Source organism: Gekko japonicus, unplaced genomic scaffold, assembly GCF_001447785.1.
Source record: "Gekko japonicus isolate JY-2015 unplaced genomic scaffold, Gekko_japonicus_V1.1 scaffold407, whole genome shotgun sequence".
Taxonomy (NCBI): Eukaryota; Metazoa; Chordata; class Lepidosauria; order Squamata; family Gekkonidae; genus Gekko; species Gekko japonicus.
The window spans coordinates 488,003-506,870 of record NW_015172563.1 but is presented as its reverse complement, the minus strand read 5'-3'; the positions used below and the strand labels follow the sequence as shown (position 1 = coordinate 506,870).

Genomic DNA, 18,868 nt, shown 5'->3' with positions numbered 1-18,868 from the left:
TGAGAATGGGTTGTGTGCCTTGAAGGTTCCACTTCAGATTTCATTGTGGCAGTAAACAAAATGGGTGATCTTAGATAAGCCTCCTTAGATAATCCCTCCTGTTAAACAGGAGTGATTCTGATCTGCTTTTCAGTTCTGTGGTAAGGATTACTGAGTAATGTGTGTGAAGAACTTCAGACTAGTTTGAGAATGTAGTATATAAATATTTGTCATGAATCTATCATTTGACATAATGCTGACATGTATCAACCTTCTAAAACAATCGTTCTGAAATAGCTTTGTGCTTTTGTCAGGATCCAGACACCATTGGTAATGGTTTGAGTACATGCTGGACATTTAGATGTGGATCAGTGGTTGTTCAATGCGTATTCATTCAACTTTTTTTACTGATCGTTATGTAGTTTAAAAAAAAAGCCCTACAGTTTGGCATAATTTAGATGTAACATTTAATGAATGATTTTCCAGCACCTAAATAGTCAACCTTTATATGAAATCAGTCTTTGTTCAAAAGCAAATGTTGAACTAATATGCCTGGACATCAGCCAAGGTTTTGACACAGTTTGGCATAACAGCTTTGTAGCAGTGAACAGTTACTGGTATGAATGTACTTAGATGAACAGGTGACCTGTGTATATGGTAAATACGAGGCTAAAAAGAGCTTTATTTATTTGATTTTTATCCTGCCCTTCCAGCCTAGGCTGGCTCAGGGTGGCTTACAACAGAATAAAAATTCTCATAATCCATAAAACACAATTCATTACATTAATACAATTCCTGATAAATAATACAATAGTATAAAACAATATTAAAATCAAACAATATTAAAGTGCTAGCAATTCCAGTATTTTACTTCGGTTCTATTGGTCTGCTTAAATTGGAGGGGACTAGGACAGGCAATAGTCACAGGGACTAGTGGCTCAGGGCTTCCACCATGGTTGTCAGTTGTTACTAGTGCTACCGATAGTTGTAATTGTGGTGGTGGTGGTGGCAGCTCCAAAGGTCTGGCGGAAGAGCTCCGTTTTGCAGGCCCTGCAGAACTGTAGAAGGTCCCGCAGGGCCCTGGAGGAGTTTGAGAAGAGCATGAGTGGAGTTTCTACATCTGTATATTAAATAGAGATGGGGTGATAATCTAAAATGTTAAGATGGTCTTTGGGTTTTATTTCGATTAAAGTTGATTTTTTTAAATGGTGTGTGGTACCTTATAATTCTGCTGGCTTTATTAATTTATAATAAGTTTATTCTTCTAGCTTTGAGTTTTGTGTGTTTTACTGGTGACTTCAAGTATATTTTAGATTGCTGTTTTTTGCTGCTTTTAAGTACCTGTAGGATAGGCTAGAAAAACACTGTGAACAAAAACGCTTAAATACAACTCAACAATGTAATGTAATAAAATTTTAAAAAATTCTGTCAAACAATTATAGTGATATGTCATATATTATATTGATTTTTTTGTTACAGAGGGAAAAAATCTATAGCAGTTACCAAGAAATACAAAAGTATAAACAACCTTTCATCAAAGAGAAAATGCTGGATTCAAGTATTATTATGTACTCATTAAGAAAGAAACAATTCATGTACTATGGTACAAAAACATAATCATTACAACATCTACTCTGTTGTAGAAAAGGGTATAATTCCTTTAATGTCAAAGAGGTAAGTGAAGAAGACACTGGGACAAGATTTCTGAATATACTTCTACTACTTTTGAATACAGTTCTTCCTCAGATAAATACTGGTTATCTAAAAAATGATGACAACAACAAACCATAGACCGATCTACAAGGCACATATAAATTGAACTGAGTATGTTGATGAGTTGTATTTAAGCGTTTTTGTTCACAGTGTTTTTTTAGCCTGTCCATTTGACCACTGTGATTCCTTTACGGGTCTGTAGCCAACAAGAAGTGTAGAAATATTTCAAATAAAAAACATTCCACTGGCATTCTGCTGACTGAAGAGGGATGACCTTGCCTGATTCTTCTCACTGCAGCAGCCCCCCCCCCCTAACCTACATAGCTTTTTGTCTGAGGGTCCCATGGTCACAGAAGGTAGTTGGAGAAAGATGGGAAAGATAGCGTCCACCAGCAGATCATTGGGAGAATTCAACGCATAGTTAATAAGTGGCATCAAGGACTGATGATATAGTGAAAAGAATTTCTACAGCATAGGGTTATCATTGCTTTTCCCCTTAGGTAGAAGCATTTCTGCTGTCCTGTGGGAATGGCAGGCAGGCTAACTGCATGGTGGTGCTTGTACTACTCTCATGCTGGTGGCTTGATGCCTGGAGTTATACTAACGTGTTGGGGCATTCTGTAACATATGCAAGTACATATGCCATTTTGTATTATTATAGTCCTTTAACTGGAGATTAGGTGGCCCAAAAGTATGCTGCTGTCAACAAGTAAATGTGCACAGACTACACTAAAATCTGAAAAACATTAATTTCTTCTTTGCTCTTCCTGTATTTGACATTGTAAATGGACATCATTCAGTACTTGGGTCATTGTAATGCAACTGCAGTGAATAGCAGACAGTGCTGCTCATCATGTGATAAACATAACAGCAAGTTCCTTCTTGACCTCATTTGAATAGGATTTCAGTTCACCAGTGCATATTTTTGGCAAGCTTGTATAGTTGGAGAGCAGTTTGTGTCCCTTTTGGAATTGAATTTGACCTTATGTTGGTTGATGTAACGCAAGTATCTACTAAACTTGGCTTATTCTGCAGGAAAATGTTAAATCATTTTCTCGAGAGAATAAACTTTAAAACTGAACTATAGTTGTTAGAGTTCTGGGAATTTTTCTGTTTACAGGATGGCTTTATGTTTCTCTCTCTCTCTTTTTTTTTTTTGGCCCCCCACAGGGGATTTTTTATTGCATTTTCTATAAACTACAAAGAAACAAGGAGGGGTAACTACAAACTACAGGTGAAAGTAAAGAGAACCACTAAAAACCCAAGAGGTCATACATTGCTTACAAAATTGGCTTTAAGACAATTAAGATTTGTTAACATTGAAGGTGATCAAAAATTGTATCGCTTCTCTTATATCCATTCCAGCTAATCAGACTATTCAAAGAGACAAACAAGAGCATAATTAATTTTCACCAGTGCAAACATCAGGAAACATCAGCATCTCAATTTTTAAAAATGTTGTTCCCCCAATTGGTAACCTCCCCCCCCCCTCTTAAAACCAGGACTTCTTCAAACATATATATACTATCTCATCTCCCCTTCCTTTATTACAATCTTTATCTTCTTCTCCTAATGGTCCATATTATTACGGCAAGTCTAACCAGCCTTAAAAACAGTTTCAGTTCTTTCCTTTTAGGGCCTAATTTTCTTCTGGAGAGTCTGTCCACAATCACCTGGCAATTTTTTCCCTTTATGTAGATTGGGTATAAGTCCCTTCGCTTTACTTTGCTTTCAATCTTCAACTGGCCCCAAAACGTCATTTATAGCTTATTGAGGATTCTCCCATCTTCATAACGCTTGTCTTTGGAATCATGTAGTTGATTGTCGATTGTTGGCTCTGTTGTTTAACAAGTATCTTTTTTTTTGTACCAATAGGGGTTGCCATAACAGTTCACAATTTGGTAAAGTCTGTGGTATTCAGGTCATATGACCTGACCAGCCTCTCACTTCCTGAAGGAGGCTTAAATTCCATCTCAGTCTTTCTCCGCTTTCGATCGCCATTTTCGGGGATGTTTACTTTTCTTTTTTTAAATTGCAAAGTTCCCGAATGTTTGCCTTTCGCTTGGGCGCTTCTTGTAGGCTCTTTAATACAGTCCATATTGCTTAAGGATGGCTTTATGTTTCTCAAAGATAAAACTCACACATGGCTACTTAATCCGTGTGTTTTTGTATGACTGAGGATTCAACTGAACAATGTGTTAAGAGATATCACCTGAGACAAAATCCAGCACTGGACATAGTACTATGAAATATTTCAAACTTATGAGACTATATACCATTAATGTCTTTTAATATGGCATGTAGCCTTCTTTCTAAAGAGCACTTTCTATTGTATGCAAACTGGTGCTATAATTTTGATTTTTCTTTTGGTTTTTGCTTGAAGAAAGGTACCCTGGATAAAATGTGCTGTATATCAGATGCCATAGGCTATAGCAAATATGTCTATGGTTTCTGACCTCTTTTCTGAAATGTTTTTACTGGGAATGATTGGCTTGCAGGGAAGCAATGTTCGGTGGGAATCTATGTATATAAGGAAAGACTTTGGTGATTAGTGCTTTGGTAACTAGTGATTTAAGATGATGATGATTATTATTATTATTTTAATGACCACAGCAAAAGTAAAAGTCAGTGTGGTATAGACCAAGGAAAGATGAAACTTTATTTGCAGCAAAAGGTAGTCATACGGCTTTGGTAACCTAAATTAGGCCTGTCCATTGGGAAGTTTTTGGGGACAAAAAAACAAGAAGAAAATGTAGCTATTTGTTCCAAATGATTTATGCTAAATGAGTATGCTGAAGAAACAGTCAAAAATAATATTCCCTTTCAACCACTTTTTCTCCCTAAGAGTATCCCAAATTTCCACATGCTGTTATTCCTTTCCTCCCTCTTGAAATGTGATACCTTATAAATTAAAAGCCATTTGTCTGATGATGTACTTGCTGTCTCTGTAGAATCTACTTTTTATCAAAACGTGCCAGTAGTTCTGGCAATATCTTAGGTGTAAGAGCTTCCTTAACTTTATGTGCATATAGAATATAGGAATGTGCATATAGAATATGTGCATATAGAATATAGAAATGCCCTTTACAGTAGAATAATGACTACTTTCTAATCCAGCCCCTAATATAAAGCATTCAGAGCCCAACATTTCTCCTTGTGGGTACAGTTTACAAATAATTTTATCATTTACCAATATCTGTCTGCTAGTGTTTCACTCTGAGTTTAGGCTGCTGAATCTGAAAAAAATCAGGAGAGTGGGATCTTTTTGTTTGTTTGGGACAATAGATATAGGAATACATTGCAAAGGCCTTCAAAGTGAAATAAGAGTCAACGGAAATATTGAAACTGTGACAAACATTACTGGAAAGCTTCCTAACAATGTGCTGAGCCACTGTAGTCCAATGAAAGATTTGGAGATGTGTGCTTTCTGAGCTCACCGGAGGGCATGGGAAAGTCAACTTTTCTTGGCCTCTGTTCATCTGTATCATAAGTGTTACAAAGACCAACCTGAAGCTGAAAAAAGATGAGAGGGGGGGAAATCTCTGTTGACAGTGCTGTATAATATATGACAGATTTACATGCCCAGGTCACGAATATTGCCAGGCTGGCGTTCTTTCATCTACGCCAAGCACAGCAATTAGCCCCCTTCTTGTCGTGCCTTGATCTAGCCACAGTAATCCATTCAACAGTTACTTCCAGGCTAGACTACTGTAACTTGCTCTATGCTGACCTGCCCTTAAGACTGACTCGGAAGCTCCATCTGGTCTAGAATGGGGCAACGCGTGTCCTAGCAGGAATACCATGGACAGCACATATACAACCTGTGCTGTGCCAGCTGCACTGGTTCCCAGTGGAATACTAAGTCAGGTTCAAGGCTTTAGCATTGACAAGGCCTTTAGCGATCAGGGACCCACGTACCTTCAGGACTGTCTCCTCCGGTATGTCCCCAGGAGAGCACTTGGATCAGTGGAGAATAATTTGCTGGTGATCCCTGCCCCAAAGATGTCCAGCTGTTCTCAGCTAGGGCCAGGGCCTTCTCAGTCCTGGCCCCGACCTGATGGAACTCTCTGCCAAACACCATCAGGACCCTGTGGGATTTAATGCAATTCTGCAGGGCTTGTAAGGCAGAGATGTTCTGCTGGGCTTTGGTTGAGGACAGTGATGGTGTGACCATACCCTACCTCCCTCTTTCTCCTCCCATGAGGCAGCGGTGCAGTCCCGTACAGAAATAATATTAAGGCACCATCTTGGATTTTAGGTTTTTTAATTACATGTTTAACTGTATATTTGATTTTATCTGGTGTTTTATCGTTGATGTATATCACCCAGGAATGGGGTGCTTCATAAATTGAAAATAGTAATAATAATGATAATAATAATAAATCACTTCTTAATTGATCACATATGGTGAGAAAACATTGCACCCAGGCAGCTGGGAATGTCCCATCCTGATGCAATGATAGAAATGTGCATAGGGTGAGCATTCTCCTTCTGCTCTTAAGGTGCTACTGATTCTTTAAGGTGTTAAAGAATGGAATATATAAAAGAATCTAGCACATGTCCTCAATAGTGCAGTCATATCCAGCATGGGAGATTACTTCCTCATTTCCTGACACAGAGCTCATTTATAGGTTGGAAGGGAGATGGGGCTTGCCCTGGGAAGTGAGAGACCAAAAGAGGAGCAGGAGTAGGTGACTACCTCACTGAAAAAATATTGGCAGCTGAGTTCAAACTTTACTCCTTTGATTTGATTTAAATCAAATTGATTTAAATAACCATCAAACCAATAATCAGGAAGAGTAAATATCATGACTTTCCATACACAAGTACGTTGTTTTTCATTGTTACAACCTTAATACATTAGTTTCTCACACTTCATAAATAAATATAGGTTTGATTTTAGAAGGCGCTGTATACTTTAAAAGTGTTTCATTTTGAAAACTTATTTTTTATTACTATATTGGAAAAAACTGATCAGCTGTTTCATTTTCCAGAAGTAACTGAAGCCAATATTCATGTAGTTATTGGGAGGTGAACTATTTCTGATTCAATTGGCTAAGCCTTACTATTTGGAGGACTTTTTGCTATGCAGTATTAAGAGGAGAAAAATAATCATTGCCACATAATTTTCCTATTTTCCCTTCTAGTGACAGAACAGTATGGTAGTTCTCGAATCAATGAAGGCTACACTCAAAATGGTATATGCTGCTCAGTTTCTTTTTTGCCCTACTTCCTGCCCCTGCCTTCTCATATTTATCTTCAAATTTCACCACCTTGTCCAGAAATATTTTAATCCCAGCAATCTTCCATTAGTTTAACTTTCTGACATTTTTCATTTTTAGAAATTCTCAGAGGGGCAAAACAGTCAAGGTATTATATATTTTTCACCTCTAAACATTTTTGTTAACCAAATTGTTATCTCTGGGGACACAAATCCACAGTGAGAATTTTAAAACTAAGAATCTCTGATGATATATTTTAGAGTAGACTGAGCACTGTCCCATTGGGCAGTTAGAAAGATTAGCCTAAATCAGTGGTACACGCTCCATAGCTCACAGGGAGCCATATTCACAATTACCAGCATCCATAAGACAGCAGGAAGAGAGGAAGACCCAACTGAGATGGATTAACTCAATAAAGGAAGCCAGGGCTCTCAATTTGCAGAACATGAATGAAGGCTGTTAATGATAGGACATTTTGGAAGTTGTTGATCCATAGGGTTGCCATTAAGTCAGAAGCGACTTGTCAGCACTTAACACACACAACAAAAGAGCTACAGAACTACTATATGCTCTGTGCCACCCCAAACATACACATAAAATAAGATATTAACTATAACCTTTTTAATTACCAAAGTACCTCTGAGCATGGAGGGTTCTCTTTCCCAGTCACCATTGAACCTAAGCCAGCCCTTGTGTATCTGTCCTCTTTGTTGGAAGTTCCAGATGCGATGTCCCCTGTTTCAGACCTCCAGACTGAGTGGCAAGAGAGGGTAGATAGCTAGGTAATAAAAAGGCCCACTGACCTTTCTTCCTGTATCTACTCTTCTGCCACGGTCCTCTTTGAAATGCAGATTGTGTTCTCAGGGATCAACTTCCCTTTCCTGCTTTCTCTCTCTCTCTCTCTCTCTCTCTCTCTCTCTCTCTCTGTCTCTCTGTCTCTGTCTCTCTGTCTCTGTCTCTCTGTCTCTCTGTCTCTCTCTCTGAATGAAGACTTACTCTCTACCTGTAAGCACCAAGAGAGGGACATGTGGTCCTCTCTTGGCATCATGAGGCAGATGGGCCTCTCGCCACCCGCTTCCATCCTTTAGCTAGTAAGTTAGTAATCTATCAATCTCTCCTCTTTCTTATCCAAAGTGTTATTCTCAAACAAACAGAGAAGTATTTCTCTTCTAAACTTGCATTGTGGCTCTGTGTAGCTTTGTAAGCTGAGTAACCTGGTAAAGTGACACTCCTGCGTTTGTAGCTTTATTTTAGCACTCTGGTAACTAATGGTGACTGGACTAACCACACCAGTTAACCTCAATACTTCTTCCATCATCTTGCTGTCTCCCAGCAAGAGGCATAGAAGGTCAGGCAAGAGAGGGATTGACAAGGTTCCTGAAGGGGAGCAAGTTGACTGTGGAGACCTGAGAGTACCCCCCCCCCCACACACACACACAAACATACACTGCAGCCATCTTGCTCTTTTCATGGGTGCCTGCTGTGGAGGTGGTGGTTTTACTCTCTGTAGCCAGCTTACTCTTTTCCCAGCAATTGCTTGGCTGCTGTGATGAGAGTATAAAGGCTACAAAGAAGAGTGAGGAGTTGTTGGAGAGGATGGACCATTTACGTCCATCCCTAGCACAAGGTTCGCAACTCAGGGAGGCATGCAGCTTAGCTTTACTCCAGTCGTTATGCCAGGTATTTCATGTTGTGAACCACTGTCATGGACCACCTTGGTTTAGCATGGGGAAGATTAGTCCTCATTGGAGGAGGAGGAGGATTCATGGACATAAGGGCGTTGCTTAAATTCACATGCACCAGAAAACATTTTGCTATATTGTGGCTCAAACACAACAGTGGCAAAAATGTAACATATTGTTCCTTAGGAGGAGGTGCCAGTGTCCAGACTTTCTAATCTTTAACAAACCATTTTGAACTCCAGGGCAGGGTTGAGTCCTCATTGGAGGAGGAGGAGGAGGACAACCCATTCACAGGTCCTGCCTTAGCAGACTCTCCTTATGGGTCTTGTGTCTCAGGGACCCCGAGTTAGCATTGGTTCCTCCCTCTGAGCCAACTGAATCCTCAATCCAGAAGGCTCCGGCATGGACCTGCCCACTGCCAGACCCACCACAGTCTCCTGAAGGACCCCATGAGCAGAGAAGGTGAAGAGCAAGGGGTGAGGCTTGGGCAAGGTTCAGGAGTGTGCGCTTGGCAGCCCAAGGCTTCCCCTCTGCTGGAGGAATGCCAGGGGAAATGAATAAGTCATTGCAGGATCTGCCCCCCTACTCCTCAATAGTAAAGGAGCTGACTTGGCTTGTGGAGACAAGCTTGAAGTGGGATCAGCCTCTCCTTCAAGGAAATGCCCTATATAAGGCTAGAGCCAGTGCCGGTTCAATGTGTCTGCAGCCTTCCTGACAGCCCCACCAGTTGCCTGACCTGCTTCAGATTCATTTGTGGAACTTTGTTACTTTACCTTTGGGACTGCATTCAGACCCTGTCTTTGGAACATGTGATTTGACCCTGCACTGAGACCTGGGACTGCTTTCTGACCTTGCAACTGGATTGTGTGATATTGGACTGGGCTGTGACATTGGACTGTGCCCTGAGAACCCCTGCGGTGAGACCCTGAAGTTGCTTGGACTTGTCTTCCACCTGCTGCTATAATGTATCTTAATTAAGATTGTCTTTTATCTAAAGATATTATAAAATAAACTGATTCAATTTTTTTAAATGGTTTTTTTACCCTACATTCTACTTACGGATGTGAGAATGTGGGATCTGCCCCCAGTGCTGCATATTGAAAAGACTAGCACAATGTCAATCATACATCCCGTGGGCCAGATCCAGCCCATCCAGCGCTTTTATCCGGCCTGGGAGCATGCAAGGGAGGGAACATGAGGTGTGAGGGAGGAAACAGGAGATTGCTTGAGAGAGAGAGAGCCACTCTAATCATGACTTCACTGCGTGGTGGAACAACCTCCTTCGCAGGAGTTTACTTCAGTGTCAGCCTCCCTGGTAAGTTGGGGGGCCACCGCAACTGCAGTCTTGCAAGGCTTCCCTCCCTTCCCACGGCACGTGGCAGGGCAGCTTTTTCTCTAACCAAGCTGGACAATGCCCAGCAAAAGTGGGTACCTGGGGTGGGCTGGGGGAATGGACCACCCCAGGTGCATTCAGTGAGGGATGCCCAGAAGCCCAGTGGGGAGGCTTTGCATTGGGGGAGAGGAGGAATGGGCTGTGGGGATTCTTGGCCTGCCTGGCTTGAATTGTGATGCTGGAAAAGGGGATCGTTCCTCCTCTACCCCGGGTACAAAGCCTCGAGGGAATCTCAATTGAAAAGATAGAAATAATAGATTCTCTTCTTTCTTAGCACAATATTCTTAACTGTGCTGTGCAAGAAGAGAATGCATTTTTTCCTAAACTTTTTTCCCATCAGAAAGTCAGGGAGGCCCCAAGAACCAACGACTTGAGAGGAACTGCTTCAGAATCCAAGGGCAGGTTCCCATTCTTCCCCTGCCTCGTCTCTGTGCACATGAGAAGCCGCGGAGGCACCCAGTCTGCCCCAGCAGGGATCGTGAAACTGGAAAAGAGGATCATTCCTCCTTTCCCCCAATACAAAGCTGACCCTTGAGCAGAGTATTCTTAACTGTGCTGAGCAAGAAGAGACTGCATTTTCCCCCTTCCACAAAGTCAGGGACACACCTCCCTCTTTCCATTTGAAGCAGGGCAGCCCTTCACATTATGAGAACAACTGGAAGCACGTGATCTGATCACTTCATTTCTTTTCCTTCCATGTGATTGTGCAATTCGAGGTAAAAACTGAATTGCTCCCGTTAAGCTAGGTAATTTTCTGCCTGCACCCTGGAGACTTTGTATTCAGTTTCTTTTCCTGAAAGTCTCAGAATGTCTATATATCAAAAGTGATTGTATTTGAAGCATGTTTGTATTTTGAGTAAAAAATAATATTGTTAATTGGGTTTGCCTGTAACCTTTATAAAGTTTATATCTCCAGTATCTGGCATTACATTTTATGGCACACATGACCCGGCCCGACAAAGTGACATTTATGTCAGATCCGGCCCTCATAAGAAATGAGTTTGACGCCCCTTCTATTTTAGCATTTTCGATTTAAAGTATTTGGGGTGCCCCTGGGTTCAAATAGACATGGGATTTCTTGTTCAAGTATTCGTTTTTGTACTTGTTGAAAGGACAGAAATGTGAGAGCTCAGCCCCCCTTATTACTCCACTAAGTGTAGGGGGGTGGGAAGAGTATGGTCTGAGGAGCCTTATAGTGTGTATGGCTTGTGGTTTTTAATTCTTGAATTAATGAGAGTTTTTGAAAGGCTTTTCAGTAACAAATGGAAACTGTTTGACTGGCAGTCATAGTTGGACAGTTATTTACTGAGAAAAATGTCTAAAATTTAGTTTCCAGGCCAGCTCATGACAAAGTAATAAAACCAAACATGTTGATACAGCCTCATAAAAGGAGTTTGTGGGATTCAGCATGAAGGAAATAGCTAGAGCCAATAGTCAATTAGTTGTTTCCCACTTCTTTCTGACCTTGAACTCCCTTTCTAGTTTGCTCTACTGCAGTCTCAGCCTTCCGTCTGTTTACATCAGTCACCATTTTTGAACTAGTTTTGAGCAGGCTCACTGGGGTGAGCAGGGCCAAACTAGTTTGAAATGCACTTTCCTGCCTCTGTCCCTGAAGCTTGTTCTTTTAATCAAAACCAGAGGTGGAAGACTGCAGTTTTCAGAGGAGGTAGGGAAGGGAGGGAGGGACTGTTTGATAGTTTCTTTCTGGCTGTGTTTGTTACTTTGCAAATGGGTGAGACTGGTGGTTACCATGCCCAAGAATTCTCTATTGTGGCTGCCACCTGGAGGAATAGCCCACCTGATGAGATCAGAAGGCTCTCACTAGCATCCTTCTGTAGAATGTGCAAAAAGGAACTTTCGGGGGGGGGGCATTTTTCTGAAAGGGATAGTGTTGCAGTTTTTAATGTTTACTTATTATTTATTGACTTATTATTTATACCCTGCCTTTCTGCCATGTAAATGATTTTTATTGTATTGTTGTGGGCTTTCTGGTTTTCTAACCAAGGAAGACCTGGGTTGCTATGTTGAGGAAGGCAATGGCAAACCACCTCTGTTCACCTCTTGCCTCAAAAACCCCTTGAGGGATCGCCATGAGTCAGTCGCAACATTACAGATAAATTATTAATCTGCATTGAGTCTGAAAAGGATGGACTATAAATGAAGTAGATATGTTTCAGTTCAAAAACACCTTTAGAAGAGCTGTTTTGTCCATGAGCACTGCCTCCCTAATTTTTAAAGGCATTTTCCCTTGAACATGCATGTTTATTCAAAATACATGGGCAAGAAAAGATTTCTCTTCCTATAAGGTTGTTGCAAGTTTCATCTGTATTTTCGCCACTGTTTTCTTGTTTCCAAAGGTGGTCTGGTGAAAGTGTCCTTTATTAAAACACTAGCATATTTCGTTATCTAAAATACTGTTAATGTTGAAAGATGAATGAATTTCAATAGAGATAAGTGCAAAGTCCTACACTTAGGTACAAAAAAATCAAAAAAATCAAATGCACAGATGTAGAATGGGAGGGACTTGGCTTGACAGCCGCACATGTGAACCTGCAGTGTGATGTGACTCCGAAGAAAGCTAATGCAATCTTAGAATGCATTAACAGAAGCATAGTGTCCAGATCACGAGAGGTGGTAGTTCCTCTCTATTCTGCTATGGTCAGGCCTCACCTGGAGTACTGTGTCCAGTTTTGGGCACCACATTTTAGGAAGGATGTTGACAAGCTCGAGTGTGTCCAAAAGAGGGCAACCAGGATGGTGAGAGGGTTGGAATCCAAGTCTTATGAGGAAAGGCTGAAAAAGTTGGGTATGTTTAGCCTGAGAAAGAGAAGGCTTAGAAGGGACATGATTGCAGTCTTCAAGTATTTGAAAGGCTGTCATGTAGAAGATGGAGCAGATCTATTCTCTCTTGCTCCGGATTGCAAGACTAGATCTAATGGGTGGAAATTACAAGGGAGTTGTTACCGGCTAAATATCAGGAGAAACTTCCTAACTGTAAGAGTGGTTGAGCAGTGGAACAGACTGCCTCGGGAAGTGGTGGATGCTCTTTCACTGGACATTTTCAAGTGGAGGCTGGATGAACATCTTTCAGGTATGTTGTAGGGCTATCTTTCGGCTATGCTCCTTCAGAGTGCAAGGGGTTGGTGACTAGATGACCTGCAAGGTACCTTCCAACTCTTAACATTCTATGATCTCCCTGGACACATAAGTGTTAATATATGGGTTCATTCATGTAATACTTAACCACAGCTAAGTAAAAATCTGTACTAGGTTTGTTTCTGCATTTATGAGTAGGGATAGACATGAACCAAACCACGAAGGAAAATTTGTGACTAATTTTGCCCTGTTTGTGGTTCGGGAACTGAATTCCATAGGTCCACATCAAAGACTTCCACGAACTTTTAAGGCAGTTCATGGGATTCGTGCCGCTTTCTGGCCAGAGCAGAAAGCAGGGATTTAAAGGGTCAGGTGCCACTTCAACATGGGAAGCCCCTGTCTGTTACCCGACAATACAGGAGAACTCGGGCACTCACCCACCCTCCCCCTGTCACTCAAGGTTGCCCCCTGGTCTCCCATCAGGAACTCACCCAGGAGACCAGCAGTGGAGAAGGGTTGGCCAGCAGAGGCAGTCGGTGGAGGAGACTGCTGCGGTGAGCCACGCAGTGGCAGCAGGGGCGCAGCCACAGGCCATGGCAGCAGTACAGTGGCTGGGCCCACTCCAGGAGCCCAGGGTGGGGGGATGTGGTGTTGGCAGGGAAGGAGGCCACTCCAGCCCAGGGGCCACATGGGTTGGGTGTCTTCCTCCGCCGACCACCTCAGCTGGCCTTCCCTTCTCTGCTGTTGGCCTTCTCTTCCACTGGTCTCCTGGGTGAGTTCCTGATGCGAGGTCCAGGAGGCATCCTCAGGTGACAGAGGAGGGTGGGTGAGTGCCTGGGCTTTCCTTGATTGCCTTGGGAAGGACAGGTGCTTCCCCTGTTGAAGTGGCATCTGACCCTGGACAGGCTGCTCCCTGTTTCCCGGCTTTCATGTACAGTCCCTTTAAACTTTACAGTCTGCACAAGAAGGCCCAACAGCTGAGCAGCTGGGAGCACTCTCACTGCTCAGCTGTTTTTGCTGCATTCTGAAACCACCATTTAAAGGGACTGCGGTCCCTTTAAATGAGGTTTGCTGGGCCCACAAACCAGGAACCGAACCAGTTAGTCAGAGAGCAGTTCAGTTGGTAGTTTGGTTGGTGGTTTAGCCACGAACCAAACTGTGTTTTTGCGGTTCGTGCCCATCCCTATTTATGAGTGCCTTACTCCACCCCAACCTTCCCCCAGAGAATCATGCTTATAATGAATTTCAGTTAATTATGATGTGTGAATGCAAGAATGCAGACTAACAAACATTATACTCTGTTCTCTTCTCACTAACCATGATCCTAAAGTTAGTGGAGTTGAGAAAACAACTCTGGTTAATCCGAACACCTGATAGCATGTGTTACCGGAGTTAGCGTTGGAACTGCAGTTCTGCACACAAAAAGGCAAGGGAAAGGAACAAGGTGTGTGGGTGGGTGAGCTTGACAGCTAGCCATCTGAATGCAGCCTTAGTCGGTTTAGCAAGGCAAGGCATATAATATTAGCACCATTTATGTAATTACCTGCTTTTAGTTTCTGGGAACAAATGATTGTACCTTATAATTGATGTTGCAAGAGCTTAACTATAGCCCTCTACAGAACACCCCCCCCCCTCTCCTGAGTCAGATTTCTCTTGTAGTTAGGCTCACTAGTGTTTTCTTTCTCTTGGTTTGTAGAACAGATAGCAGAAAAACAGAGTTGTATTTTTGACCCATGTGCATTTTCTGGCTGCTGGAATGAAATGAGGTAGAACTAAGCTCTAGTTTTCCATTGGGTATGTGTTTCTCTAGTAGAGTCAGGGCTTGGGTGGGGCCACTGTTGTTTATTAAGCTGTACAAAGAGACTGTTGGATTTTTATCAGCTGGATGTCCCTTTTCTAATGATGAGGAATTCCACAGAACTAGCTTGATATGCGTAACAATAATTATATGTATGTAAGTTCACATTAATCTCTTAATATTGTTGCATAGTGATGAGCAATTTGAGATGCAAAAACAGCTGGGATTGAAATAGTTTTAGACAAAATGGGGGAAAGGATTGCTTTTAGCTGGTTATTTTTTATTTTATTGTATATGGACTTCAGTAACCTATACATGTATTCTACCAAGCGCTAACCTGTGGGTGAATATTGAATCACATAGCTCGGAAATGATCACTTGATGAAAAGAATTAGCTTTATGCCTTTACATTGATCTTAAATGTGAAATGTTTTATCTTGCAACTTTGTTCTGAAAATCTGAAACTGTGATTACATCTTGTCACATTACCCACTTTTAACCCATATGCATTATTTTAACAAGTAAAGAAGATTATATATCCAGTTATGAAAGTGTAGCTTGATTTCTTTTAGCCACAGTTGTCTTGAGCACCTGCAAGTCACTTACTAGACCAAATGTCAAGATGGTTGAAAAATCAGTCTGAATAATAGATGGTATAATGCAAGAAATCGTTAGCAGAGTTCGAAATGCAAAATGTAGCCTCAAAATGTAGCCAGACATTGCTTTTAAGATGTCTTTGCCATAACTCCTACTCCTAAAGGGATGCCTTGTTTTAAACAAAATGGATGCTTGCTGCTTTGGGAGTAGAAGTAGATGCAGAGTAACTATCAAAGGAAAGCTGGTTACCTATGAAATTATTCTAGAAATACTATTTCAGAACAATTTCAATTTGTACAGTTTCCTACAAGCTTATGAAATAATAATAGCAAACTTTAACAGTTGTACCTTATCTTTTACTGTTTCAAAAATAGGAGTCATTAGTAAAATGTGATTAACAGCTGGCTGCTGGCTGCATATTTTTAATAATGATAACTTTGCTTTAAGCTGTTCAGTTAATTTAAGATTAAGTAAGCAGTTGTAATGGTTAATGCATTCTTAAAATGAAATAGTTTGAAAAATACACTCTGATAAAATATTATTCTGCTGTCAAACACAGTGCTGAGTAGATTATGAAAACTTATTTCAACAGTAATTTGTTGAACCTCATCCAGAAAAGGGCATGTTCATTTTACCTGCCTGTGCTGAGTAGTTTCATTTCATGGTCAGCCATTTTGAAACTGACATGGCCTATCACCCTTTAGCTTCTTTCAGCAGCAAAACTATAGGTCATTTAGAAGCTACCTTTTCACAAGATTAGGACTCTGAGGCATTCCTCTCTACCTTATACCAATAGCTGCATTTTGCACATTTTTATTGACAAGGGGATGCAGAGTAAAATATAAGTTTTTGCACTCCAATACGTGGGTTGGAAATATGTCTTCTGAATGGCTGTCACCCATAATATTAGCCTTATATTATAATTTTTCTTGCCATTGTAATATACAAAAGTACATGATAACTCCATACACCAAGTTCCTCCACTACCTAAAACAGCAACCAATAAAGTTTATAGTCTTGAGTTTTCTTGTCCAAGGTGTCAAGTCTCACTGTTCTTACTAGAATGAGACTGAAGGAAGATGTTGTTTTTTTTAAATCCCAGGTTTGCTATTATCTCACGCCAGTTTCACTTGTGTGATCCTGAATGAATGAGATGTGTTATAATTTAGTTATGTATTTATCCCACTCTTCTTCTGTGGGGCTCAGGGTGGTATACATTTTTCTCCCTCCGTTTGATTCTCACGTAAACCCTTTCCTCGAGTTTGGCTGAGAGTGAGTTTGTGACTGGTCCAAGGTTGCCCAGCAAGCTTCATGGTAGGTAAGGGATTTTAACCCAGGTCTTCCAGATACTAGTCTAACACTCTGTGCTAACTTGGATTGATCTGGAAGAAGAGAATTCTTTGATATATTTTTTTAAATTATTTACTTATTTCATTTATATCTCACCTTTCTCCCCAGTGGGGACCCAAAGTGGTTGACTATGTTCTCGTCTCTTCTGTTTTATCTTCCCAGCAACTTTGAAGAAGATTAGGCTGAGTGTGCAATCAGCAGCTGATTATATGCAATCCAGCATCGTTGTCACATTTCACTTCACTCTTGTCCTCCGCAATTCACATTACTAATCTTGGCACACTTTTCTGTATATATTTAAACTTTGTCGTGGGGTTGTAGGCTACAGTTTAGATATCTTAACAACTGCCTGTCTAAAATCTGTTGCTTCTGAAATAATATGTACATGTGTTCATATTGGTTTTTATAGCATCTCCAGTGACCATGACGACTGAAGTTGGTTCAGAAACAAAAGTAAAGGAGTCAGAGAATCTGGAAGCAAATGCAGCAAAGGAAGATGCTGGGGATGCACCCGTAAGTCAAAAGGAGCAGGAGTCTGAAAGAGCAGAAGGTTCTCCTGTTCCCCAGGACCCACCTAGCCAAAGGAGCCCTAGAAGTTCAAAGAAGGAAAAGGATCCATCTGAAAGCAAGGGTATTTCTCGCTTCATCCCACCCTGGCTTAAGAAACAAAAGTCATACAGTTTGACAGAACCCAAAGATGAAGATAAGAAGAAACAGTTGGCAGTAGTGGAGGAGGGTGAATGTCCTGTTCCAGAAGAGGCAACTCAGCCTAAGGAAAAGCAGGAAGACTTTGCTGAGATTTTTTTGGAAGCTAAAAGTGATGACAAAGAAGATGAAAAAGATTCTGTTAGTAGTGCCGAGACACAGGTATCTATTGGAAAGAAAAGAAAATGACCAAAAGCTTTCCTATAGAGGATTTTTAATGGTTTCAGTGGCTGCTAATTGATATATTCTGTTTACATGTAACTAAATCTGTGTAAAATGTAGTGGATATTAGGCTACTGATGAAATGACATGCTGTGATTCTGAGTATCATTGGGGCTGATTTCCCACAAGCGCTGCTCCACGCTCGCTCTTCCCTTTTGCCCCGATGGTACGTGTCAATTTCACACAAGCTGCTGCGCGGCCGCATTTTGCCTCGGAGTTTCGTGCTATTTTCTCCGCATCTACTCAATCCTTAAAAAACAGGATTGAGTAGACGCAGGGAAAATCACGTGAAGCTGCGGGGCAAAATGCGGCCTGCAGCAGCTTCTGTGAAATTGACACGTACCATCGGGGCAAAAGGGAAGAGTGATCGTGGAGCAGTGCTTGTGGGAAATCAGCCTGGGTGTGTTAGGATGCCCTTGATTTGCTTTTAAATATTAAAGATCATTATTTTGCCCCTTACAAATAGAGTCTTGGGATGAATGAGAAATGAAAGTGAGTGGGGAAAGTTGGGGAATTATTAGCCTTCTAACGAGCTGCTCACTTAGTCTCTTCTGTTCAGTAAGAACTGCCATCAAGATAGCTAGCAGGGAAGTTCTACTAAACCAGAACCATTTTAAACTAGAACTTTCCCCCCTTAATATGTTACAGATGACTAACCTAGGTAAATGTGGGCTGGTGGGTTAGTAAAGTCTGAATGTTTAACTTTAGTGGGATTATTTTAAAGGCTATAGTTTTGTTTTAATTTGAGTTTATTGATTGTTTTAAGTATACTATTTTGCAAGTTTGATCTCTGCCCATGAAGGAGCTTTAAAAGTGCTTTTCTTTTCACTTCAGACTGGCCCATGTCCAGTGAAAGGGATTGCTTCAAGGAAAGCAGGGACAGGGAGTTAATTCTTGTTGTGGTTCCCCAAATTAAAAAAATGGTATTGGTGGAATCCGTCGTAGAAATTTATGTAGTGAATTTGCACTGTTCACTTGAACAAGGAAAGAGATAGAGGTTGAGAAACAAGATTTTGGAATGTTTCCATGAATGCAGTAAGAAAAGTCTAAAGATAGATTCACCAAGTGCAAATTACTTTTCCCCCACCTATGCATACGATTGTCTCATCAT

General features: G+C 41.2%; 1 protein-coding gene across 6 annotated transcripts in view; it reads left to right on the top strand.

Moving 5' to 3' along the window:
* The window catches only part of EPB41L2 (erythrocyte membrane protein band 4.1-like 2), a 127,062-nt gene that overhangs the window by 17,526 nt on the left and 90,668 nt on the right, over positions 1–18,868 (top strand). For 4 of the 6 annotated variants that reach the window (XM_015421264.1, XM_015421263.1, XM_015421265.1 and 1 more), the window contains exon 2: positions 17,240–17,697. In XM_015421264.1, coding sequence (XP_015276750.1) covers positions 17,254–17,697 — 444 coding nt within the window. In that variant the 5' untranslated portion in view covers positions 17,240–17,253. Of the gene's footprint in view, positions 1–14,959; positions 15,040–17,239; positions 17,698–18,868 lie in introns of those variants that run through there. The other 2 variants (XM_015421261.1, XM_015421262.1) reach the window with 2 other exon arrangements.